The 26,835-nt window shown below is 45.6% G+C and overlaps 1 protein-coding gene across 1 annotated transcript in view; it reads right to left on the bottom strand.

The window, feature by feature from the left end:
- The window catches only part of LOC119386796 (putative phosphoenolpyruvate synthase), a 122,378-nt gene that overhangs the window by 50,858 nt on the left and 44,685 nt on the right, over positions 1-26,835 (bottom strand). The window contains exons 8-25 of the mRNA XM_049414040.1: positions 16,620-16,672; positions 15,773-15,825; positions 12,633-12,745; positions 11,506-11,653; positions 10,678-10,733; positions 9,851-9,981; positions 8,677-8,783; positions 8,228-8,266; positions 7,049-7,164; positions 6,889-6,959; positions 6,742-6,806; positions 5,784-5,931; positions 4,767-4,884; positions 3,837-3,937; positions 3,303-3,374; positions 3,127-3,233; positions 2,308-2,380; positions 484-588 (exon numbers count right to left, since the gene is read on the bottom strand). Of these exons, the coding sequence (XP_049269997.1) occupies positions 484-588; positions 2,308-2,380; positions 3,127-3,233; positions 3,303-3,374; positions 3,837-3,937; positions 4,767-4,884; positions 5,784-5,931; positions 6,742-6,806; positions 6,889-6,959; positions 7,049-7,164; positions 8,228-8,266; positions 8,677-8,783; positions 9,851-9,981; positions 10,678-10,733; positions 11,506-11,653; positions 12,633-12,745; positions 15,773-15,825; positions 16,620-16,672 (1,676 nt within the window). The remainder of the gene's footprint in view (positions 1-483; positions 589-2,307; positions 2,381-3,126; positions 3,234-3,302; positions 3,375-3,836; positions 3,938-4,766; positions 4,885-5,783; positions 5,932-6,741; positions 6,807-6,888; positions 6,960-7,048; positions 7,165-8,227; positions 8,267-8,676; positions 8,784-9,850; positions 9,982-10,677; positions 10,734-11,505; positions 11,654-12,632; positions 12,746-15,772; positions 15,826-16,619; positions 16,673-26,835) is intronic.

Raw genomic sequence — 26,835 nt, 5'->3', positions numbered from 1 at the left:
AAATGGACATGTTTAAAGGGGCCTGAAAACGCTCTCATAATTTCTGCACGTATCATAACAGACCACATCAACAGGCTATAAAACCAAGTGTGAAGTGCACACCTCTGGGATAAGATTAGGGTGTAATTTATCCACTGGTTATTCTGTACGTCTTAACAGCCAAGCTATTCTAGGGCTGGGCCGGACGGCAGATTATTGTCCGGGGTAGTGATGCTCAAGTTCCCAGATACACCCATAGATTGCGTGACTGCCTCGGTCGCGGACGAAGCGGTAGCCGTATATTGAGACTGGATAGCGCGCTTCGAGCGTGAATACGGCCTACTGTCGCTGTAACAGCGGCGGGGCAGGAGCAGCCAGGCGTCCTTTCCCGTGCACATTTACTCTACATTTAACGCAACCACAGAGACCCCTGCTGCGCTGTTTCTGCAGGTTTCGCACTGCGTGGAACTGCGGTAAGTTTTGCTTTTTCTGCGTTTGACTTACGTCAGAGAGCCACATGAAGTAGTTGTACCGCTGCAAGGGCATCCACAGGGAATGGTATTGGGTTGGGTCTGGGTCACATGCTCGCACCAAACGTATGCACATGTCCTGTCGGAAAGAGGAACGGTTATTAATGCACTCCAGTCCGCAGGACCACATTTTCAGACAAAACAGTTGTGATGTAGCAACGGTTTGCTTTTAGAAGCTTGTTAATGCTTGGGAAAATTGCATTTCTAGTTCGTAAGATGTAATGGTGCGTCTACTACCGATATTTGTAAAAGTGATAAAAATTAGGTGTCAGCGTTAAAAATTGTCGTACCATGATGTCGTCATGCGCAATTTTTTACTATGAGGAATCTTCAGAGGATTATATTAGATGCATGGTAGGAAAACTGTTCTCATTTGTTTATATATTACGGTGGACCGAGAGTAGGATTTAAGTTAATGCATAGTAAAAATAGCGGCGGCAGAATTAGTACACTCCATTTTAATACTTCATTTTACATAAGAGTAATATTCGTTTGAAGTCACCACTGTGATCGCGCTGAGTGCATGTATTCGATGGCTGGCTCTCTTCTTGTACAAAACCGCATTATGTTAGAATTAAAATTTGTCCCGTAAGCCCGACATATAATTCCCACGGCCTAATTGTACCTTGTGTTTGCATCGCGCTAAAACAACATAAGCAATCTCCACTGCTAGCCCAAATTCATTTTCCTTCTCAGACAATGTACATTTTAACGGAGCAACAGCTGTAACAAGTGGAACCCATATAGTCGGTTGCAATTAAAGATGGCAGAAGAGCATGCACCTAGAAGACCCAACCGTGGCAGCCGATTGCCCCCGCGAGTAAATAGACAGCCATACTAATGTACTCGGCGATGTTTTCCGATGGTGAAGTCACCGAACGTACGGCTTATGAAATCAGCCTAGAGCATGGACTTATGCGTCCAGGCTTGCGCGCGTCTGTCTTTGAAGATTACATACTTGTGCATTCCATAGTTTTATACGACTACAGCTACATCGACTGTAGTCGAAGCCCCAATTTGGAAGAAACGCAAGAAGAAAGGACACGAGTATATCTGTGAAGATCAAATTGATGTGGAGCAAAATAATGTTTCATGGCGACACACAACGTGAGCATGCTTGTGAAAGTAATGGTACTTGAAGATTGTCATGTGCAACTCACAGCTTTCTGTACGTGATAACCTTCAGTCCCGTGAAGAGCTGAAGGGCAGCGGACGCCTTATATGTGCACCAACATCTCCTCATCACATCGATAGAAAAGAATATATTTAGACACTCCATACGGTCATTTCAGCTCAATAGGCAGCGGACAGACATAAAGGCCACCGAGCGCAAGTTTGATTGTCCTAGGTGGACATGTAGCGGCTGCCTGTCGCTCCTTTTTCACTATTCCGTAATTGCCAAGTGCCCATTGCCATTATTACGACTGACAATGCTTCTTTTACCAATTTACGAGAGAATTACCCGCGCTTTCCAGTGGACCAGTTCATCCGCTTTTGGAATTGTTGCATGTGAACTCCATTCAGCCTCCTTTTGTAGCGAGGCAACGACCCCAACACTCAAGTGCCTCCCGTTACACATGGTGAGACCCCTGTATTTACTTGCAAACTCGGTTTACTGCCGCATTAATGAGTGTTGTATTGCATTCGGGAACATGGCAACTTTTCTTCCTCCATGGACTTTTGCCTCATTTAGCGCGCTTCCGCAGAACAGATTTGCTACCACTTGAATGTCCTTGGCTTTGAGAGAAAGAGCAAAGAAAAGCACGTGCGCAATAAATGCGATTGCATATGTCATCACCCTGCAGTAATGGTCGATGCCAACGCGGATGAAGGAGTAGCTCAGTGGAGACGTGGCTCCGGGAAGTACTTCTCTGAAAGAACAAATACAAGAGAAAAACAGCTTTAGAAATACGGCGAGAAATTTTCCGACCTGGCTACACTGTGCTGATAGCGGAGTAGCGTCCATAGAGAAGGACAGGTACAGGGTCGTCCACTGGTAGGGTGAACACGGCTCATCGTGGCCGCGCTCCTCGAAGCGCTGATATCTCCGGCGCGGCTACTTACCAGACCGAAGCGTGCATGTCCACAGGGACGCGCCGCTCTTGCTGTACTTCACAGCAAAATACCTTCAGCGCTGTAGCAGACGACGCGAAGCACCTCCTCTAGATGCTTGTGCGCCTGTGCCGCTTCGGTTCGATGAGCAGCAGTGCCGGATGCACTGGCGCACCTCAAAGTGCGGCCACGCTGAGCCGTGTTCCCCCTACGAGTGTACGAGCCTGTACACGCATTCATGCATGTACGACCTAGTTTGTAATATAGGTAGCACATACGCAAATTAACGAGATTACTATAATGGCCATGATGAAGAAGAGAAAATAACGTTTTTAAGCGTTCATGAAGCGCCTATTACATGCTAGAAGCTGCACCGAATTAAACCAGAAACGTTAGAAAGAGCGTGAAAAAGCGTGTTTATTTAAAAGTCAGCTTAGGGAAGGCGCCACTGTGGCCATGCTGTTTAAATGCCATTTTCTTCTCAGCATACAAGTGCCTAGTGGTCAAGACGTAAAGTATATGTACGCCAGGCTATCTAGCCCTTCTAAAAATATGGAGGACTTACGACATGTTTGCCTTGCAGAGCACCTCCTTCTCGCACTTAAGGCCGTTGTCGAATTCGTGGATCATTTCACAGTCCGACTCCCTGAAGAAGGTTGTAACCGGTCGACACTGAACGGCAGAAGTTTTGTAAGTGAAACTCAATGCTCAGTATTCAAGGTTTTGCAAGTAAACATTCACCTGTAGCATAAAGAATCGGCCATTGCTGATCGCCCACTCGATGTCCTGAGGTGTAGTGTAAGTCTTCTCAATCTATAGACGAGAGGAGTGGACAATCGAAATGTTATCAGGGTACTAGCACTACTCATACCGAGAGGATTTCAGGTGTACCGAGAGATGTAACGAACCAAGTCATAAACTGTGCTTGTTTACTAAACGAGGCACATTTGTCAAGACAACACATTCCAAACTCGAGGCGTTGTCGTTGACCGATGAATATTTCTAGGCCAAGTTTTACGATACTTTATATTGGCTATCGCGGATTACCTACATACCAAATACTATATACCGCTGTTTTTACTAGTACTGCGCGTGTCATAGAGGCAGCATCAATGGCTATTGGAATCGGTCTCTGTTTGGCTGCCCTTGGCTTTTGCTTCGAGGGATCATGTATTCGCCAACACTCAGGAAGCTCGTGAGTGGCGGCGGGGAGATCAGCGGACGATTTCATCTACAGGTGTGTTAGTGTTGCCTAGAGAATTTAACATAGCTTACCTGCGTGCCGATGAAAGCCAAAGTCTCAACGTCTTCTTTTGATATGCACGCACTGCGAGCTTTTTCGTCGCTGACAGGCGCCGTGACAACGCCATCGCTGTCTGCGAGAAAAATACAAATATCGAAATGCCTGAACATGTTGTTCAAATATTTCAGGAAACATCACGGGTACATCTGGTGAGCTTTTACAGGCGTCTTTGTATTTCCACAAAGAGGGTGTCACAGCTGAGCTTACATTTCTAATTAAGCGATGACGGCTAATATGTAGCTGCGTGCTGTAAAGCTCTTCTTTTTTCGGTATTAGAAAGTTTGAGAATTGGAGCCCCAAGGAGCTTGGGGATCCAAGACGTCTGCTAGCCGCCAGGGCGCGTGCGCAGAAACCAAGCAACTCTTAGGCTGTTGCGCTCGCGTTGACTCAATCCCCAAAACTCTAAAACTAGCGTGGGGCCCCAAGGCGTCTTGGGTCGCCAGCGAGATGACGCAGACGCAGCGCGGGCTACTCCGCAATATGGGCGGCGTCTCGTATAATCTTAATTTCTCCACGTGGGGCGCCCCGTGCGTTTGGCCCAATGCAGCCTGCGTTTGACCCAACTCTCAAACTTTGCTGATCCTCCGAACGCAAAAGCAGCCTAACCGACGCAGCTCGGGGACCCAGTGCCTTGGGTCCCGAATTCTCAAACTCTGTATTACGTGCTTCTTTGAACGCGTTACCCGGCCAAGCCACCCTCAGAATGCTCAGCCTATCTGTAAAATTTTCTGAACACATCTCCCAAGCTCATCGATGCTGGAAGCTGCTTATTATCTGCTTCTCTTTAATTTGTTTTGTTCTAGCAGGTAACATGTAGAGGTGAGATGTTCTACACTCACGATTACTGTCATTTGTTACTGCTCAATTTGCATGCATACACAATGCACATGTTGCTGGCTCACCGGAAGACGTCGTATAAACCGACTTGTGGCCCAGTTGGGTTGAGATGATTACCGGTCTGGACACGCCTGCCCTTTTGAGGACAAACGTGTCAGGTTCCGCTGTGGCAGACACCACAGACTGCGTACATACAAACACATAGCTTGTGAATGATTAGGGACACACATTGTAACGAACACACAGCACAAAGAGAACCCTGCATACAACAAACTTGTGGCCTGTTCGAATTATTATTTCCTTTGTTCACTTCGTTAGACTCTATTTTTCGCAATCATTGTTTTTAGAGAATCGTAATATTCCAGACTGAATCCCTCTAGCATCATTGTTCTTGTAGCCAGCAGTCAAAAAATTTGCTTTATGAATAACTGGATTTACCTGCACGTACTGCGCCTCGGGCACTCAGCAGTTTTATTAAATCAATTAAAACCCTGCCGATCAATACCTTCACTTAACGCCGCAGCCAAATCTTTCTTTGCGACACACGGTGTGTTCAAAGAAAAGTATAATTTGGCTGGTGCTAAACTGCAGCCGAATGATACTTTGCTACTCAGCACCGTAGTGAATGCTACAGTGCTGAGATGGACGTTTAGACCGCCGTAACCGGGAGCATGGACGTCGACGCCGAGCGACACCGGGGAATGAAACACCAGATGAACGCCGGAAGAAATGCTGCATACGGTTCGGCCTGTATACGTTGGCCGCGCGCGCGTTCTAAGAAAACAAGATAAGAAAGTGAGGAAGGTCATGACGAGCGGCGCAGCTGCTTTTCTCCTTGAAGTTCCCCCCCCCCCCCCCCCCCAGGGCTATCTGGGACGAAAGGAGAGAGAAAGCGCTTAGAGCATGCGAGAAATCCCTGTAACTCCGCGGGTGCTTCACGGATTCTAAAAATTTTTGCGGCAGTCGATTCGTGAGGCAAAGAATTCCAACAGCGAGGTCGTTTGATGATTACTTGGAAAAGTGCTGTAGGAACCCTTTAAATCATCTTTTGGTAGAAAGCATCTACTATATTATACGCTTACCTCTCCAAGGCCGTAGTTAGCGGTCACTGTGATCTGCGCTGCGCTACCAGTCAGCGGATCACAGGTGAACATGACTCCGGCGGCGTTCGCATCGACCAGTTCTTGCACTACTACTGCCATTGGTACGTTCAGAGGCTGTCCGTACTGCCTGCGTGTGTATAAGTTTTGGTAGGGAAATCAGTGTTGGTGACAACGTTATACAGAAATGTTGAAACACTGTCCGAAAAAAAAAAGGTATATGTAGTACGCGGCGCAACTCATTCATCTCGTGTCCATTGCACAGGCACGTAGGCAAGGGGGGGGGGGGGGGAGCACGTAGGCACGCCCGAAATTCGTCCGGCCTTCTATATTTCCGGGCAACTTTTGTTTTATTTTTGCCTTGAAAATTTTTTCGAACAATTAGGCCTTGGAACCCCCCCCCCCCCCCCCCCCCCCCCCCGAAAAAAAATCCCGGCTATGTGCCTTTCTATTTTAACGTGCTCTTTCTTGTTGTCCGAATCTTCTAAAAGGGGAGACACCATAGCAACCACCAGGATTCGCTCGTCGAGCTTGTCTCTTTCTTCTTTTAGGCTCTCGAGAATAACGATATTACTTCTCAGCTTTCAGGGTCAGTCATCTCTAGTAAAAAGTTTTTATTCTTCGACTTTTAGATAACCGCATCACTTGTAACCCTTATCGAAGGCAGATGATAAGACTTGTCTAACTTTGATTTACTTCACTGCAAAAAAGTGTATAATGAATATTTCCGGCATTAGCGTAATCAAATGTCACAGCACAGTAAATAACGTGACGTTCAGCATGTCAAGCAAGTTCTTGCGAAAACTGTGAAAAAAAACCTTTAAGAATAACAAAAGGTGACATGGATCCAAACAAGGTCGTTTCGTAATACATTGGCATTGCTTCATACAATGCCTCCATCATGGAAAAAGAAACCGAGAAAAGCCGCACGCCAGCTTACCTTTTATAGTTCACGTTGGTGAAATTAAACTGTGACGCCCAGCACTTCACCACGCCGCTGATTACCTGAACGCAAACAAAATACAGTATCGTTGTTTATGCATTATTCAATGATATGAAAGCCTACACAGCAGATATATGCGCGTACTTTCTGCCTTCCACGCAGGCCAAGTAGAGTTGTCATCTGGCCAGCGGCTGACATGTCCTCAGAGTCTTCTCCTGTACCGAAGATGAAGCAAAATGTTTAATATTGGGGAATTTCAGGCTTCCTGATAAAACTGTAGGAAAGAAATCGTCTCAAATGTTACCTAGGGCCGAAGATCTCACAGCAAACTTTCTGTCCGCATTAAATTTTGACAAGCGCTGAGCGATTTCTTCGGCGATTTCCGCAGGCACTTCCAGGTTCTCGATGCCAGCGACCACGCTGTGAAAATAAAAGAAGTAAAAAAAACTTGGTCATAAAAGAAATGACGTTGAGTAGGAATGTATCTACCGGTGCGCTTATTGAGGCTCTACTTTAACCTGAAAATGATCCATATGAATTGTTTAGTAGGATGCGATGCACATCTTTTATTTTGCTTTATTTTACATATTGCATTGGATAACTTTTGCAGGACATGTTCTCATGAGGTACTGCTTTCTACAAGATGATGATTACAAAAAGGAGTAATATGAGTGTACATTTTCACTATTATTGCAGATTTCGCCATCAGTTTCATTGTTATTTTTTTGTTTTTTTACTAGAGCTAAGCCATTTTTATAGAACGCGCGTGTATGTCGTGTGAAACGCATGGCATAATGACAGCGGTATGTTTTCATTATGTTGCCTTTCAAGGTAGACATAAAATTGTTTTTAACTGCATCCTGCTTTTTATATGTAAACAGCAAAGCTCTCCAAATATAGTTTAAGTACGAAAAGACACCTGCTATTAGCTGATAGCCGTTTTCTTTGATGTTAATTAATTTAGCCTGTACGTTTCGCACAGGCGCTTGTAAAATTACTTCACAATTGGAAAGTATCCGGGAAGGCGTTTTGTCGCGTGATCAGCAATGATTGTTTCTCCAGCTACATCTTTCACATTGAACATAATAAGACGTGAAACAATTACCTGCGCTGTATTGTAATGCAATGGATGTATAACTGATAGCCACACCTTCCTAATGCTACACTGAAATGAATACATAAAAAATACGTTTCCTTTGGGGAGTGAGCTTTACCAATCATTTACCAGTCCACATTCTTTTTTTTTTAGTCTGTGTTTTTTATGCATGGTTCATTCTTTACGCAAGTGAACTGTTTCAACTCGTCGAACTGACCACGTCGTTTTAATAAATGCATAAATGGTTGAAAAGTTGATGACAAATTGAAGGCCGCTTTCGTGAAACAAAATAAAAAACACAACTCTGGTAGGCTGACACCACGTGTAACATAGTAGTATGACAAATTTTTTTCAACACGACTCGAGCGAGATGAAATGTCTACATACCTGTTGCAGACATCTTTTAGATCCGCTTGTCCGTCGCCCCTGCAAGATACGCGCGTGTTTATTTTACGTGGTCACTTTTGTTGAACACACGTGCACATAAGCACAACAATATAGCATACTCTTCTCTGTCGAGTGAGGATCACGATTCGTTCAATCATAGTCAATCGCTGGGACATATAGGAGACAACGATGAACGCCCAGGAAACCCAAACGGGTCTAAAGAAACGCTTTATATAGTATTGCGCGCGCACGTGAATTTACTGGCTACTTAAACCCGATACGCAATTGTAGGGCATTTCGTAGTAAATAAATAGCAGCAGGGAATTACTTTATTGTATTGAAGACCGTTATCATTCCGGTAAAAATGCCGGATATCAGGATCGGGGTTACCGACTTCTTAACGTCAGTGAGGGCATTGTGAGGGTTTTTACAAAGTACCACGAAATTACCTTTTCCTTGAGTCCTCTATTTTCCTTATGAGCCTTTGAAACTCTCCTCCTGAGGCAAAACGCCGGTAAGACTCGGTCGTCACAATGAATCCACGAGGAACTGTAAACTGAAAGTGTGTTGGAAAGACGATTGAAAGATGGCCGTTGTCACAAAAAAGACATAGTTTCGCCGCAACGGCGAAGCAATGATTGCGATAGCAATAAATTGTAATGTAACGCGAAGAACGGAAAGCAGCTCGAAATTGCCAGCTCGTCGGTCGAGCCCAAAAGGACGCACGAAAAGAACGCACACAGGACGAGCGCGAACTAATGCGTCACAGCTCGACACTTGAAGCGCACTGCTCAAACATAAAGCAGGACGCACGAAACAAACGAACAGGTACACACAAGACGAGCGCGAACTAATTGTCACAGTTGTTACTTATTTCTGTTCGAACAGCGCGCTCCTTTCGCGAACGCGGCCGCTGCAGCGAGCGAAGTGAAGCACCTCACCGGCCGCCCCTTCTTTCCTTGAGATAAGCGCACAAAGCGACGACGCCCTGTAGAGCGAACAGCAACGGCGTTCGCAGGGGCGGGGCCACGATCTTTAAAGCGCGCAACACGCGCGCACGTCGCGCCATCTATGTGGCCACTAAGAAAGCATGCTGAATTACATGGTATATATAAATAGCTCGCCGTTAGCAGGCTGAGAGACGGTGCTATCGTGGCCTAACGTCTAACGCGCCGGGCTGCAAAGCGAGAGGTCGCCCGTTCCATTCTGCGCGTCGGAAAGAATTTCTTAATTATTTTTCTTTGTGGCCTTTCTATATATATACATACTTATACATATACGGTGAATGACGGCGACGGGGACGGACATTTTCCAGCCGAGACTGTCCATATAATTGCTATCGCAATAAAATGAAACAAGATTGTGCCACTGGTATAACCATTTGCCATTTTTCAACTATAACGTTCATGTGGCGATCTGAGCGTCGTTTGTTGCGAACGTGCGCTATTAGGCAAGCTCCGACAATGAACATGCATGTTTAGACCAAGAAAATTTAGGCTTAGGTATTGTGAAATGAGTTGTTTAGTCGCTTCACGACCAACGAATTCTTTGTTCGTGCAATAAATTAGCAGCATTACTCTGGTACCTTTGTCATCAAATGTGCCGAAAGTGCACGAAGCTTACCGTATTCAGACTAGAAGAGATTGAGTGCAGTACCGCCAGGGACGACCCCTTGCCTCCAGTAAGGTCTGAGACCTTGCTACATTTGTCTCGGATATCCGACACAAGCGGGGCCACCTTCGGGATGTCGTGCTCTGCAAGGCAAGTAGGTACGATAGTGAAGGTCCAGCGTGTCCGTCACGAAGCTCTGTGCATATATATTTATAACACGAGGCCCAGGCAAAAATTAAGGCGGTTTTGTCAAGGTGCTTCCAATAACCTGATTGTGAGACTTAGTATATTCATAGTGATGCGATAATATGCCATCGAAAAAAAAAAACAGATGTGGATAATATTTGGAAGTACACTTTGACGAAGCGCGAACTTTAAAGGCTAAATATAGTTGTAGAACGTACGTTGTTTCTAAACTTTATACTGAAATTAACATTTACGCAGCTCTTGACTTCATAATTTCCTCGATCCCTTGTGTTACCAGTGTTGCGTTGAAGCTATTCGTTACCGCTTCTTTAAACTTTGCGAGTTCCTCACAGGTTAACAGCGCTAAACAATAACGTACAAATTAGGCAACATTAAAACAACTTTTATTTTCATACTTGCCCGCGTAAATGCTCGTAAACTGCAGAAACAGTTACATATAGTAATTACTTAAGTGCCAGCTGGCTCATTCAATTTTAAAAGTGTTTTTTTTTTGTTCAGATTTTGGAGGTTGCATATATGTCAGCCTCAATCCCTCCTGCTTTGTGCAATAATGGTGCTCGAAAAAAAAATGGCTTTCGATACGGCGACGCCGCACCACAAGATTTACTACAAGGAAGTCCACTTACGCTTACCTTCAATTATCTTGTGCTTGCAATGGTCAATCGCGTGACTGCCTGTGCGTTTCCACCTAGAAGAAAAACTTGGCGGTCAAACGCCTTTGTTTTACTGAATGCACGAATATCCTATTCAGTCGTATATATATATATATATATATATATATATATATATATATATATATATATATATATATATATATATATATATATATATAGTCTTGCCTTTTGCTGCTACTACCAGACTGCCACTACAAGAGGCTCAAGCTAGACTGCGTTATAGCAAGAGCAATTGTAGTCAAAGTACTAGACATGACGAGCCAACGAGACTGCCGATGTCGTGATAACATCAGTGAACATTGCAAAGAATTCGTTACCTCATGAACTATCTTAACGTATCCCGTAAGGTACAATGATTTATATGATGCCGTTTATGATCCTTAATAGGCGTACTCAGTTTCTGCGACGTTTTCGTGAAGTCTACATTGCTTTTATCACATGCCGGTACAAAACATTTATTGCACTGAGGACAAACATTTTCGGTATGTTTCATAGTTCTTCCGTTCAAGTGTTTCTTCATATGTCAGCAATTGTTGTGCAATATCAAACACCTGCGGTAGCCTAACCCCAATGATATAGCAATGCTAAGCGCAATAACATGGGTTAGAATCCCGGCCACTAGCGGCGGCACTTCCAAGGGCCCGAAGCGTAAAAAAATTACTTTGATTTAAGTGCAGGTCGAAAAACTTGAAACAGTGAAAATTATTGCGAAGTCCTCCACTACGGCGTGATACAAAAAGCCGCACAATTGAATACTTTGGCAATTCCAGTAGTTGGGGCGCTTACCTTTTCAGAGAAATGTGGAATCCAGATCCTTTCTTGCTGTCACACTTGAGGTCAATCACAGTTACATTAGCTTCAGACGAACCATCTCCAGTCTCGTATGAAATGCTTGGTGCCACAGCTGTAGTGTTAACTTGGAAGGCACCGACACCTGTGAGGAAAGAAAATCATTAGAACGCGCAGCTTATTGTATTTGTTTTCAAGGAGTGCCGTTGAACTCGGCGGGCGCATGTTCTGCTAGCAAACTCGCGAATTGCGCAAGCTGGGTACTCGATGCAATATGATATATGCCTCAATTAAATCGGAGCAGCCACACAAAACAGGTAGTATTTTCTGCCAGCTGCACTGCGTTCCAACAGATTCTGTAAATGTTACGTGTTCAAAGCAAAAAGAATTACAAATAACCTTCAGACCACGAATCACTCGGTGAGGGTGGCAACGTGGGCTTGGAGGTATTGTAATCTACTTGATGGTAGCGCAAGCTGAAGACAGGGAAAACACAAATGGCCCACTCGACACAACATCGTGTTGTGTTTTGTCGAGTGTGTCTTTTCGGTTGTCCCGGTCTTCCGCCTACGCTTCCACCAAGTAGAATGCCGAGTGCAGGCCTTCCATATGGCCAGGCTAGCTTCGCGTAGACGTTGGACTTTCACCTTGCTTTACCTTAATTTCAATGGGATTTTTACATTGACATGCATGTTGTGAAGAACGATCTCGGTAAGTGAAACTGCAGTGATACGGTACGTCTTCTGTTCAGTCGACTCAAACTGTGCGCACTAGCATGCATTTTCTCACCAGTCTCTGAGCATAACTTACTGGCTCTTGAAGGTTTGTGAAATCTAAAAGGAAAATCCGAACACTGCTAAACTGAAATGAAACAGATATTGCTGGCAATCCGCTTATAGTATGGTATACAGACCCCTTGAGAATTATAGCATGTACATATCGAGAATGTACTTAACAAAAAAGGTAAATCAAAGCTTTTCTTGTTGACAAAGAAGGTTCGTTATTCCTTGCATGAAGGCGAGAGCGGTAATTGCTGTCGTCCTCACACAATAATCAATGCGAAAGTGCGAGCTCTTTCTGGGTTACTTTCAAACACATGGACGCACGCATGTCAGGAAACTCACCACTTCTTATGAACACTTGACCGTTTCCTGCGTCTGGACCTTTACTCTTCAGAAATCCATAGTCGATGGGGTGCATGATTGACGAGGGTGAATAAAAAGACCCATACATGATGCTGTAAAATTCATAAAAAAGAGACTGATGTCAGCTGATATACAGGGGAGCGTTTCTTTCGATCAAAACTGTGCCTCTGATGAGATAAAAGCTCGTGCACATGTGGTAAATGCGACATTTGCAGATACCTTACTATCAGTTGCAGTGATCCGTATTCCTTTCGGAAAGATTCCTTTGCAAAGAAAGATGAGTTAATCCAGAAGGATTGACGCGCCCTTCACCCGAAGAGGTAGGATAGACATGTAGCAGCTATAAGAGCCTGTGTGGCAATACCGCACCAAATAGGAAGGAAGATATTTAACAAACCCACAGAGTTACGCGCGGGCAGCCTGCACCAGTGCAAGTTCTAATTAAAAAAAAGAAAAGCTGGGCGTAGCTTGCACTTGTGGCGCAAGGGGCTAAAGGCACCGCGGAGCTGATCGGTTCATAGGTGCGCCGGGTCATACGAACCGATGCTAAGTAATGCCATGTTATACAAAATGATTCCAAGTAATGCTAAGTTATACGCAGAAATGCGAAGGGCTGCCAAGTTCCAGTCTAGTGCAGGAGAGTCACCTCTCACCATTTCGGCCGTATCACGTAGGCAGAATAGCTTTAAAAAGCAGAGTTCAGCAGTCTAGCTTAACAACGCGCCGCGATTCCCGGTTAATATTTTCGAACTAAAAATGTTTTCTACCACCATCACCGGTAAGCTGCTTCCTCATCGTCAGTGCGAACCGTCTTCGGCCTCCCCCTGTCCGGCGTCGGGCGCGCCGCCCGTAGAGGAAGGAAAACTAAGGAGAGGCCCTATCGTATTTCAATGCATTGCGAAAAGTGTGGCGGAAGTGACGTCAGATTTATGAGGCAAACAAACCGGTATGGGGCAAACAAAACAGCAGACGCCCCGCGGCGTGCTCTCCGCGGTGGTTAGCTTCTGCGTAGATTTGTAGTCCCGGCGTAAACTTAGCGCGTATTGTGCGGTTCGCACGCAGTAAAATGTTGCAAGCAGACGTTTACCAGGCTGTTCGTGCGTGCCAGGCCCGAGCTCTGCGTGCTGAAATTCTTCGTGGAGTGTTTTTGTGCAACAGTACAGAATACCGGTACGTGCCGTCATCAAAAACGCTCAGCCCCTGCATCATCGTATTCGAACTCACCTAGCAGTGGCTTACGCGTTCTGCTGGGTGTTAGGCCTTCCCTTTCTCGTAGCCCGATTTCCCGATCTGTTGCCGGATTAGCGGTTCTTTGTTCGTGTATATGGAGTCAGCGTAGTAGCTATTCGGCGCAACGCCAACCTATAGTTGACGTAACTTCGCATCGACAAGAGGACACCGCTGTATTGTGTACGCGATCGTGCACGTAAAGTTTGTAATTCCAGTACACACACAAAAACAAGCACGCAGCGCGCGCACACCGCACAATACATACATCGCGTAGTCCGATAACAACAACATAAGTTTATTGCCATTTCGTTGAACGACACAGCCTCTAAAAACGTACGATGCCTTCGGCGCATGTTATGTACGGCGCGTCAGACGCCAAAAACAAAAGTTCACGTGTGTTCTGAGTTGACACAAAGAGTAAGAGGCAACAGAGCGCACATCCGAGAGCTTCGCATGCAAATACGATGCATTAGTGATCAGCAATGAAGCGAACCTGTACGTACACATGAAAAGTGACACCCGGTACTTTCCGCAGTGCACGCGATTTGCACCGGGTATACGCAACCATACGCAACAGCTGGGCATTGCGTAGGTTTCCTAAAGAACACACACAAGCAGCAGAATGCGTGAATCGACTCCGTCGTGGCGCCGCTTGCACGGCGAAAAAAATAAAGGCTCGAATCGCGCATGCGCTTGCAAACGACACGACGGGAATCGCGAAATGTTTCGAGGCTCCTTCGCTAGGAGGCGATGCGGGTGTTTGCGATGTGGAGGCTTCACGAATGTGACGTCAGGGCCTCTCCTTATTTTTCCTTCCTCCATGGCGCCGCCGCCACGCACCCGCTTTATATGGAACGAAAGAACGTATGCGCAGTTGACCGTGACGTCACGTTTGGCGTGACTGAGGAGTTGCGCACAGTGTCCAAGCAGGCGGGCTGGCGGCGGAGCCGTGTGCGGGCAAGCGAAGCAGGCGCACATCTGTGCAACAGATTGTTGTAGACAACGCGCGGTGACATCATCATATCGGCGGAGTTTTTTATCTACGAGCACATTTTACTGATAGCTTAAACAGCTTCGCTGTTAAAGAAGGAATCAATATTTCCGGATAAAAAGAATCGCTCGTGAACATAAGATACCCGTTTTAAAATATATAGTTTCTTTAGGAAATCAAATGTACAAATTAAAAACCAAAGCCTGACAAATTGCATGTAAACCACGTGAATCAATGTTATCTGTGCACATTTCCGAGCTCTCTCTGTCATGTTTGTCGCTCTGTCCTATCAGGAAACCAAGAGATGTTTACTCGACTAACATTCCTACACTTCCTCACTGTCTGTGTGCTTGTGTATCTGTTTATTCGTGCCTCTGTCGAATCTTTCTGTTAACTAAAACACACAGTTATGCACGCATCCGAAATACTTGCGAAAACGTAAGTGAACATAACAGGACGGATGAGAGGTGCGGCAGTTTTTTGTCGGCAGATGTGTGTGTGTGTGTGTGTGTGTGTGTTTTATGCCCTCAGATACAGGTTGTGCACACTCCTCGAATCTACTCGTGCGAATCAATTTTCTGATTGCACAATGTCATGCACGGCTTAATTGAATCTTGAACAAGCTTTTTCAGCGCGATGCAGACGAGGACGATAGGCCGAAATAACTGAGAGCCACAGACGATCTCTATGTCGTTTTATGTATTTCTTCCTCCTTCTTTCGTCGTGGTCTGTTTAGCACTGAAAAAAACTTGCACAAGATCATGAAGCAACAAACTCGCACCAGGGTTTCGCGATGAATACATTGTACTTTCATGGAAGTAATTTAATGACTCGTTTTTGTGCTAGGCAATGCTTGGAAGTAAGAATAACATTTTGTTTGTAGTTTGTATCATCATACCCTTTGCTTCCTCCGTAGGCGTTCGAGTGAACAAAATGATAAGTGTCACCGTTCTGAAACAAAAAAAGAAAATATACAAAGAATCACAAGAACAACGCGAAGATTTAGCAAAGAAATTAATAGTTTTGTAAAATCATGGTTCCGATACACGTGGAGGCCCCTGCAAACGCATGAAGTGCATTTTTTTTTTGTTTTAGAAGGGTGAAGTGCAGGAGAGAGCACTATGACTTGAATATGAATGTAGAACACAAACTGAACGATCTTGTTTTTCAAGTGCCTGCAACGCTTCATCTATTGATGCAGCACGCACATTGCACAAACACCATAAGAACATAATAGTATTTTAGCGTCATTAAACAGTCACATCTTGATGGTTCTGACTAATTTTTTTCTGGAATAAAGTTCTTTGCTCCATCTAGGTAGTGATATAGTTCATGATGAATGAATTAGACATGCGGGTAAAGCTTGACACTAAACCGACTTGCGCCGCACACTAACCGTCGTATTAGGTATTAGCATCTAAAATTCATAAGAATGATGGCCGCCTTGAAAGTTGTTATTTAATGCCTGAGCAATGGACGAACTTTGTCACTGAGTAAAAAAAAAACAGAAGCACGCATATTTTGTAAAACTACCAACGTTAAAAAAAGAATGAAAACACTTTAAAACAAACAAGACGTTTCGGCTCCCGCACGGGAGCCATTTTCACAATGAAGGGTAAAAATACATTTGTACACTTCATTGTGAAGAAGCCTCTCGTGCGGGAACCAGAACGTCTTGTTTGTTTTAAAGTGTTTTTATTGCGGTCGGCGTTTATTCCTTTTCTACAAACAGAGCTATACTTCACCTCCAGAAACCCAAAGTTGTGGTCTTCTTCGTACGGTTCGTCAAGGATCTTCCCTGCAAAAAGCGAGAGAGAAAAAGGTTCGTTTCATGCACAATTCGTTGTACAGCATACCCGGCATAACTAACGTCACTCGTACGAGCACTTTCACATACCGTTTCTACTCAATTGGGCGATTGGCCGTGTTCCCTGGGCATAAAAACAATTCCCGACGTATTTACTAGTGCCGTGGATGTAATTCTTACCCACAAATCGGAATCATGATAAAAACGAGACAAAACTAATTCAATTAAGATATATTGAAATGCGCAAGGAATGAAATACAGTTTTGTTTTACCCGACGTGCGAAAAAAATAGTGTCGGAAAAATGCTGCTTGAAACAGGTTTTGCTGATATGTGCGTGTGAGAGCGCGCGCGCTCACATACATGTCAGCGTGTGTGTGTGTGTGTGTGTGTGTGTTTGTGTGTGAGTGTGTGTGTGGAACACGCACCACACTCATCACGTAGGTTGGTTCAACCGCAGAAGGGCAGAAATTCGCCTTGTTGGTAAGACATGAAACGATATGAAAGCAGTGTATTTATTTATTTATTTATTTATTTATTTATTTATTTATTTATTTATTTATTTATTTTGAAGACCTGCAGAACCTGAAGGCATTGTTGCAGGGAAAAATACGCAGGGTTGCATATACTCGTACAAACAGACAACTGGCAAAAGAAAATTAGCACAACAGAACTCCGTGTGTTAATATATGTGTTCTTCGGATGCAATAAGCCATTTTGTTGAAAGTTAGTTCACGTGTTGTGTCTTCCTTTTTCGTCCTTATGTTGCTTTGCGCTAAGTATGGTGTCTTGGTTAAGCCCTTTGAGCACGTATAAGTACTGGGCTTGGAATGCATACACTTACCGAAATACGTACAGTGAGGGGCTCTTTGTGATCTGAGAAGTACGCTGTGAGGCGGCAGTGTGGAAACAGGGAGAATGTTTATAAAGTCCAAACAGGCCCATGGGATAATGACGGTGTAGAAAAGTCATTGCAGTCTCTGCACTGATATCGGGATATAAACGCGTCAATCCTAGCCAGCGTAAAAGGGAAACGCTATGACAGCGCCACTGATGGTGACGAATTGTAGCTCAGCCTTTTCTAATGAGCGCGACGCCATAAAGTGTCGTTGGGCCGCTCTTATCGCGTGGCACCTGGTGCGGTACCAAGGAACTAACTGCAACGCAACATGGGAAGTACCGCACAAGAGACTCCTTGCGTGATATACAAGCTTCTGAAAGGAGCTCTTCTAGAGCAGCTATTCCGTGCACTGTCGTGGTTCAGAGGTACGCAGAGTGCTTAAGACCTGCAACACGTGAGATTTTCTAAAGCGCAGCTTGTATTGACTGTCCTGTGCGGCTAGTGGTGTTCCGAAAAATTCCTGCCATCTCCCCGTAAAGGGAACCCTGAGTAGTATGCGAAGCAGCCATGAGTCGACTTGGATTTCTGTGAATGTTTTATTTTCTTCATCACAGTACATGGTCCTTCTATTCGAGGTTCCTCTGATGTTGTTACTCGTCATAAATGACTTTAAGCTCAGGGGAACGTTTCCCCTTGAGTATAACGGCCTTGTGGTCTGTAAAGTAAAAAGTTAATGGCTCTTGCTGCAAAGGTTGCAGCTTGAAGTTTGAGAATGCGATGTCAACGCGCCCGTTTCGCTTCGGCTTCGCGAGCCCGCCGCTTCGGATCGGCTGGGGCACTGGCTACGTCGACGCGACGCCGGGGAGACAGGCCTCGTTCATAAGCTGCTTCGCATCTAAGGGTACCCTGCATGATTTATGGCGTAGTGGGTACTTTGCATGAATGACGATGATTTATGGCGAAGTGGGTACCTTGCATGATTTATGGCGTAGTGGGTACCTTGCATGATTTATACTAGAGCACGCGCCGCAGTGGAGCGAGCGCTCTGTTGCACGTCCATATGTCAGTCAAACATGCCTTTCTGCACACCATGCCCGAGCTCTCCGCTCGTGCAAAAACTTCGCTCTCTTCTTTCTTCCATATATCTATGCTCGGGGACAACTTTCTGTGGCAACGAAGGGAAAGCTACGGGGGCGGAGCGTCTGCACATGTACTGCTACGCGAAGTAGTCCGATTTGGCCCACGTCTCGTAACGCCGTGGAAAGTGATGGCTAGCGTTGCATTTCGACGCAAACGCTGCTTAGCGTCTAAGGTACGGGTAAAATGCGCGACTTTTTCACGCACGCAAAAATGCAAAGTGAAAACGTATAAACTAAAATAAATACAAATATCTCGCTTGTGAGTGCTGCGTTCCGTCTCAAAAAGCTACATGTAGAAAATGAAGGAGTATTTTATATATCTCACGCAGAAAATACGGACGCAATTGTGTGACTACATTCATTAGCGGTAGGACACGTGCATTGTGGCTCTGTAGCTTTCCCTTCATTGCCACAGAAAGTTGTCCCCGAGTATAGAGGCACCGTTTTCTCAGGCAAACATTCCTTTCTGCACACCATACGCGAGCTCTCCTCTTGTGCCAGCACTTCGTTCTCTTCTTTCTTCCATACATCTAGTGACACGCGGGGCACTGGTCACGCCGGGGGGACAGGCCTCGTTCATAGCTGCTTCGCACCTAAAAACCCTCCTCTCCCACAGCTGGCGTGCGTGCCCCACAGAAATAATAAGTAGAGCAAGATAAATTTTCGTTCCGGAGCTGGGGTTTGAACCCGGCCCCCCAGGTTCGAGAGCGAGTGCTTTGAACACTATGCCACGCGCCCATGCTTGCCAAATGTAAACTGAAATGGAACATATAAATGCGTTCTACCAACAATGCAAAAAACAATTGGGAAACAATACACTTGCTGTGGGTGCTTCGTTGCAATATTTCGTGTTGGCGGACAAAAAGCGATCTGCTGAACAACGCGTAAGGTCGATATCAGGAATCGCAAATTTTAGAAAAATTCCTATTTGGAGAAAACTGAATTGCTAAACCGCGTTTCTGTAATGGCTAATGGCCGTTCTGCAGGCGGACAAACGCTGAAAGAACATGAAGGACGCCACACCGATTCCGCCCGAAAACACCGTTCCGGGTACGGCCGCTACCTGAAAAATGTAAGAAAACGAGAAAGGAATAAAGATAGAATGAAAGAAAGAAAGAGAGAGGAAGGAAGAAAGAAAGAAAGAAAGAAAGAAAGAGAGGAAGAAAGAAAGCACGAAAGAAAGAGAGGAAGAAAGAAAGGAAGAAAGAAAAGAAGAAAGAAATGAAGAAAGAGAGAAAGGAAGAAAGAAAGGAAGAAATAAAGGAAGAATGAAATGAAGAAAGGAAGAAAGAAATGAAGAAAGAGAGAAAGGGGAAGAAAGAAAGGAAGAAAGAAATGTAGAAAGGAAGAAAAAAGGAAGAAATAAAGGAAGAATGGAAGAAAGAAGCGAACGAAGAAAGAGAGAAAGGAAGAAATGAAGAAAAGAAGAAACAAAGGAAGAAAGAAAGAAGGAAATGAAGAAAGAGAGAGAGGAACAAAGAAAAGAGGAAAGAAAGACAGGAAGAAAAAGAGGAAGAAAGACAGAAAGAGAGAAAGGAAGAAAAAAGAAAGGAGGAGAGGAGAGAGCGAATAAACATTTTTATTTTGTTTTCATTCAGGCATCGTCCTTGGGGTGGTCTCCCCATTCCAGGAAACCATAGGCTTTCGTCACGTCGACAGCCCTCGCTTCCAGCTGGCGCTGGTCTTCCAGGGTATGGCTGGCTAAGGCTCGCTCCCAAAGCTCAGGCGTGTGGTATGGATTAGATGCAAACAGTACGGCAACCATCCACTAGTCGCTTACACGGACGCCACCTTGTACCCTGGCAGGAGAGCCTGCACATCCATCGTCGTCGTAGGCAAACAGCAGCAGACAAGCGTTTCCATCCCCAATGACAACCCCATCGTCGCCGAGGAAGTGGCCATCGCCTTGGCGATCGCACAGACGACCGCAGACGCCATCATTACGGACTGCCAACAAGCGTGCCGTAATTACTGTAACGGCAGAATCCACCAAACTTCGTGGCAAATTATCCATAGGGCCCCTCCTAGGAGATGAATTAAGATCGTGTGGGCACCAGGGCATCAAGGCGTCCCAAGAAGGAGAAGAAGAAAGAAAGGAAGGAAGAAAGAAAGAGAGGAATAAAGAAAGAAAGAACGAAAGAGAGCAAGAAAGACAGAAAGAAGGAAAGAGAGAAAGGAAGAAAGAAAAAAGAAAGAAATGAAGAACGAGAGAGAAAGAAAGAAAGAAAGGAACAAAGAAAGAAAGAAAAGCAGTACGTCAGGCGCGCCCACGCCTTGCTCCCATTCCCCGATTTGGGAAGGACTGTTGAATTCTTTCTTTAATTATCGGCCATAGCTGTGACTGAAACTCACGGCGGCGGTGGAGGACGACATCGTCCTATACGTCTTGAGGATTCAGTACCTACTGAATGGTAAAGCAGCTTGGCAGTGTCAAGTAAATAGATGAATGAGGGTGCCATGATGCACACTCTCTGCGCACGCATCGAGGCACGCTATGGTGAATTTTCAGGACGTGCCGTCTATCGGCCACGCTATCAAGCGGCGAAGCGTAGCGTGAATCGTCACGGCATGAGACGCGTGCGTGGTTTCGAGGTAATGGGTTTCATACGCTCCTAGAGAAATGCAAGCGCCTCAAGCGTTTCTACGCGCTAACTAGTACATCAGAAGTCGCCTGTCGCTATGCGAATCTGTCCGCAGAATAACTGTGAACTCGACGATTCAAAACTCAACTGGCGTCCTTGTTTAGGAAGGCTCAAGAACACGCCAGAGTTTCAATCGTGCCTCTCTCCCCAGCCTGTATGTCTGCTATATCAGTATGTTGTATCACACAATAAATTAAAAAAAAAGCTATAAAAATGCAAAAAGCGCCCATAACGCAATGCTTTGCTACATTCCTGTTCTCCATATGCACTCTAAGGCAAAAAAAGTGAGAGAGAGAGAGTTTAGTTTGAATTTTTTTTTTTGTGAGTCCTAACTCTCTGCTCTCTACGTACGTGACTTTCTTTAACGAGACACTTGAACTCTCTTAAGAGGTCACTATATGCTCTCGTCGGAGAGTTGTGGGATCTAAACAAATTTGACGTGTCTCTCTCTAAAGAGGGTTGTTTACGTGGCAAGACATTACTCAGCGAAAACAGTAGCATATCCTCTAGTATTTCTAAGACTTCATGTGAAAGCCTTTCTTTCATTGTTATTCAGCGTCTAGTCCTGTTTATTTTGTTAGTTATATTTACCTACTTATTTATTTACTGGTGATGTGCCATTTTTATTTGCTCATATTCATATTCATTTTCTTTTGATTTCGGATTACATTAAGGGACACCGGTATCGCGGACCTACAAGTGACGCTCTTTCTTACCAGCTTTTCTCTTGTGAGGAAACTTTTAATGTCTTGGCAATATCGATGGAGGCCAAAATGCTTCATGCCCGTGCACTTAGATTTAGGTGCACGTTAAAGAACCCCAGGTGGTTGAAATTTCCGGAGCCCTCCACTATGGCGTCTCTCATAATCATATCGTGGTTTCCGAGCGTTAAACGCCAACAATTATTATTATTTGGGAATAAATAGCACGACTAAATCAGTGATAAACCACCTCAAAAATCGCGCGTGGAAGCGCATATGTGCTAAAGTCAACAGCTGTAAATAAAAGAAAGATACTTTTCCTAATTGTGATTCGTAGATCGCAATAGAAAACTGCTAATCGCAATGGTGCAGTACTGTTGTGTATACAGTCGATTTTGATCTTGGGATAACTAAGTGGTTGAAGCCTTTTATATTAAGCTTTAATGTAACAACAGGCCCGAGCGAATAAACATTGGAGGGTTGGGTTAGAGGTTTCTCTTTTTCTGCGTAGCCCAAGGTGGTTTTTGAAAAAATTTTCAGATACCACTCACTGTGGGAATTGATGTTATGCATAGTATGCGCGAGATGGTGACTTTGGCGTAATTTTTCACATTGAGCGAAACGTTACGGAATGACGCTAGAGAAATATAGAAGTGGTACACGCACACTCATATGTTGAAGAGTCGCATATCTATTATATAACCAGTTGTTTACAGTTGCGTAACGATGGCAACAGCAACGTAGGTGTTACCAATCCCAGACGCCGTAAGCTGATATGTAGTGCTTATATTCTTCAGTACTGGATAGCGCGAAGCCGAACAGGACAAAGAAGGAACGCAGATGCACAGGACAGGCGTCACTCGTAAAAAAATTGGCCGCGTATCTGCGTGCTTCGCTGCAAATGTCGTCTAAAGACGATAGAAGAGGCGCTGCGTGAGATATGAACGCCATCTGGCAATACGTCGGGAAACGTGAATGCTGTGTTGCGGGCTGCTAGTCCCGGCGCAGCAGCAGGCAAGACCGGCGGTGACCAACGCGACCGGCGGGGACGCCAGCCAGCCCGAACACGCGGTTTGGCGCGAAGCGCCGAAGCAGAAGAAACGTCCGCACTCAACGAGTACTCTCCACACACTCTTTTATATTCACGTCGCCTGGGTAAAGCAGGAATGCCAGAGCGGCGCCCCATGGCACTCGTACAGTGCAATACTGAACTGAAACCGAAACACAACAATGAGCTCGCGCAGAGGGCACCAAGGAGCATAGAGTTTCCTAAAATGACCTAGAGGGAACTCTGGCGCTGCGATCGTTCAGCCACCATGGGAATGATGGGTAGTACACGGATTTGCCTAGTCTTCGTGCTTGCGGGCTTCGAACGCACTTGTGGCTTTGTTTATTGCTATGTTTTGGTTTTCTTTCGGATAAAAGAATGGATCGTTGTGAACTTCGTGACCAGATTTGAATCGGTGAGCCTAAAGAAGTTGAAGTGGTGAAGTGAAACTGCTGATTTTTGCTGAACTTCGTTTTGCGACAAAGCGGATGCAGCCGACGCGGAGCCAAACGGAGCCGAAAGAACGAAGTTTAGACAAATCCGTGTACTACCCATGATTCCCATGCTGGCTGAAGCGCGATGCATTGCAGCTCCCATAGACACTAGCGCCAGAGTTCCCTCTAGTAAGTATTGTAGGAAACTCTATGCCAAGGAGGTTAAAAAAAGAATGCTGGAGTGGCGATTATTGCGTAAGAGTGAAGCCGTGCCCACCAAAAGATGGCGGCTGCGGCCGCCATCTTAGTAGGGGCACGATAAATCATCGGCGTTTGCCGAAGGAAAGCGAGCGTTCTCCACGCACGCCAGACGAGTTTAATACGGCAACTTTTACGGGTGAGATACTGCTCCAAGCGTGTCTTTGTGTTACTAGTTTTTATCAGTAAGCCTCAAAGTCATGAAAAATTTTATTGAAGATCAATCGCCAATACTCCATTCGACGGGTTACTTTTGTCGGCAACAACTATCTTTTATTTTGTAATTAACGTAGTATTTATACTAACAGATCAAAGCCATTTGATCTCTTAGTAGGCACCACCAGAAGAGAGCATGTTTCCGAGCTCTTTGGTGGGCGAAAGCTGGCTTCACTTGTGCTGGCAAGGCGTTGCGAGAGCTTCCACTCCAGAATTTTTTTTTAAACCTCCTTGGAGGGCACGGAGGAAGCCAAGTTTCGGCGCAGTCGCATTTTCAGCGCAGCTTAAGAAACTAGGGTCTCTAAAATTACGTATCTATGTATTTTCTATTAAAGGAACACACTACCTAATACTTACCTAGTGATGTTGCGCCTCAGGTATGCGTAATGTTTGCTTTTTGATCAACCATGTACACAAGTATGAACCTAGTGAGCCGTTCACGATGGCTGGCCCTTGTGCAAGTGGTTCAACTTTGGCCGAGTGGCTGAATCCAGGGACGTGGCGACAAACAGAAAGACAGGCAGAAGGACAGACAGACAGAAAGACAGACCAAAATTTCTCCGTTTAAGTTCCCCAAGAAAGACTATCGTCTTTAATAAGCTACATTCAGGAAAGTTTCCCTAGATATATACACAGCCGAGTGGCAGGCGCACTGCATGAACGTTACAGTCACAGTTACAGTTGTTATGTTGATACTTAGCCGTTATGACGGCGAACGCACGCGCGTTTTACGAACCCGTGTGTATGTGTAGAAGGGGATCTTCACAGTTTGTGAACAAGGTTAATATCACCGCGATCAGTGAGCACCAGCAGCTGGACCGGACTTGTTAATCGGATGCGTTCGTGATCGCGTGTAGTGAACAATTATAGTGATCGCGTGTAGTGATCAAGTGTAGTGAAATGCGAGGTATAGTGCAGCTAGTGGAAATCCTGGATGCCTTTACGATGAAATGATCTATGATGCCTCCTGTCGATGACGTGGCAGCGAGGTCTTTTCATGCCCTTTCCACATCGAATCCGTCTTTCACGCACTATAAGGATCAAGCGTAGTTGGGTCTTGATAAATCAATGTTGAAATCACCGGTAATGATGAGAGGCGTGGTTCTCTCAGGAGATTTATTGTAGGAAGCATTGACGCTGGCTTTTGCGTAATCCACGTGGCCCACGCTGCGGATCACGTGGACGAGTGGATGGTAGTTGAGCGTCTTCCAGGGATAATTGGTCTTCAGTTCAATCACTTTCCTTGCGTCCGCCGCGGTGGTGTAGCGGTTAAGGTGCTCGGCTGCCGACCCGAAGGTCGCAGGTTCGATCCCGGCCGCGGCGGTCGAATTTTGATGGAGGCAAAATGCTAGATGCCCGTGTACTGTGCGATCTCGGTGCACGTTAAAGAATACCAGATGGTCAAACTTTCCCCAGCCCTTAGCTATGGCGTCCCTCATATTCATATCGTGATTTTGAGACGTAATACCCCAACGATTATGATCACTTTTCCTTCGTGTCAATGTGTGTGTTCGCCGTTATTGTGTTGGTTGAGACTCTGTATCACCTGTGGCACATACCCGCATAACATGAACTCTGGTATGCGGGTATGTGCCACACGTGACTGAGAGAAGGGGTTTCATGACGTACGCGACAGGTATTTTGCGTTATTCATGTCATCACTACTGAATCGTGGTCGTCATACACTGATCCCCTGCTATGCCAATTTCGGTATATTGCAAGTTATGAAGACGACCACGAGAGCGCCCAGACGTAGGCGGCTAGATAGATAGATACGTAGATAGAAACGGTCAAAGTGCTTGAGGATCGCTAAGAAATGCTTCGCATTAAAAGAAAAACCACGTATCATCTGTTTTAGAATTTGTCTCACGAATGATGCGTAACGGTAGTGTACTAAAGCGAAGCTGCCTTTGAGGACCCTGCCGTTGTCGTGCGGGCTTCGCTGAAACAGGTCGCGTGACTAGGGGGAAAGGAGGAGCCTCGTGAGAGGTGGAAAGAGAAACAAGTTAAGTGTTAGACTGCGGAAGGAGATGTCACTGAAAGGGGGAGTGGATAAATAAATAAATAAAATAAGCTTCCTTGACAAGGCGGGGTTTGAGCGCGGGCCCCCACGGTCCGTAGACAAGCGTCGTGACCACTGGGCTATATATATACCCACGTTTGCACAACATTAACTTAAGGGAAGCATATGAATGCGTTTTATCGACGATCACGGGACCAGGGCGAAACGATGAACCTCGTAAGAGGAGGAGGGGAAGGTCACGTGTTCGACAGTGCAGAGGAGGTGTGACTGAAGGCGGAAGGAGAGATGCGGCCGTGGTGGAACACTACCAGCGCAGGAGTTGCATGTTATGCACAGTAGGGGCGCAATGTTGAACACGCTTTGAGACAGAGCGTTCTCTCGCGCCGCACGGTATTTATCGAGGCTCAGGTGACGGTCAGACTTAAAAATGGCAGTGCTGTGAGTGCTGTCACTCATGTTGTCATCTGCTAGGCGAAGAACAGGCACAGAACGAACGGAGACACCGTCCCGTCCGTCTACGTCGCGTTGGAGCGCATGTGCAGAAGCTCCGCCCACGTAGCTGTCCCTCCATTGCCAAGAAGAGTTGTCCGCGAGTATTGAGGAGATTAGCGTCGTGGAGCGGCGCTGCGGTGCTGGGCGCTGCCGTTGAGTGTGGAGAAAAAGCTCGTAACGCGACTGTACACCCCTGTCCCAGCGATACATTAGTGGTGCAGGTCGGGCCTTCTACATGGCCCTCTCACATTCTCTACACCCCTGCGCTCTCACCTTCACACCGCCTTGAGTTCCCGTTGCTTTGCACGCACGCTGCACTTTGTCTCCACGTGTGTTCGGGGGTTTCATAGCTCGCGAAGCGT

Source organism: Rhipicephalus sanguineus, chromosome 3 (assembly GCF_013339695.2).
Source record: "Rhipicephalus sanguineus isolate Rsan-2018 chromosome 3, BIME_Rsan_1.4, whole genome shotgun sequence".
NCBI lineage: Eukaryota > Metazoa > Arthropoda > Arachnida > Ixodida > Ixodidae > Rhipicephalus > Rhipicephalus sanguineus.
The sequence above is the reverse complement of the archived record's forward strand: the minus strand, read 5'-3'. Positions and strand labels throughout refer to the sequence as shown.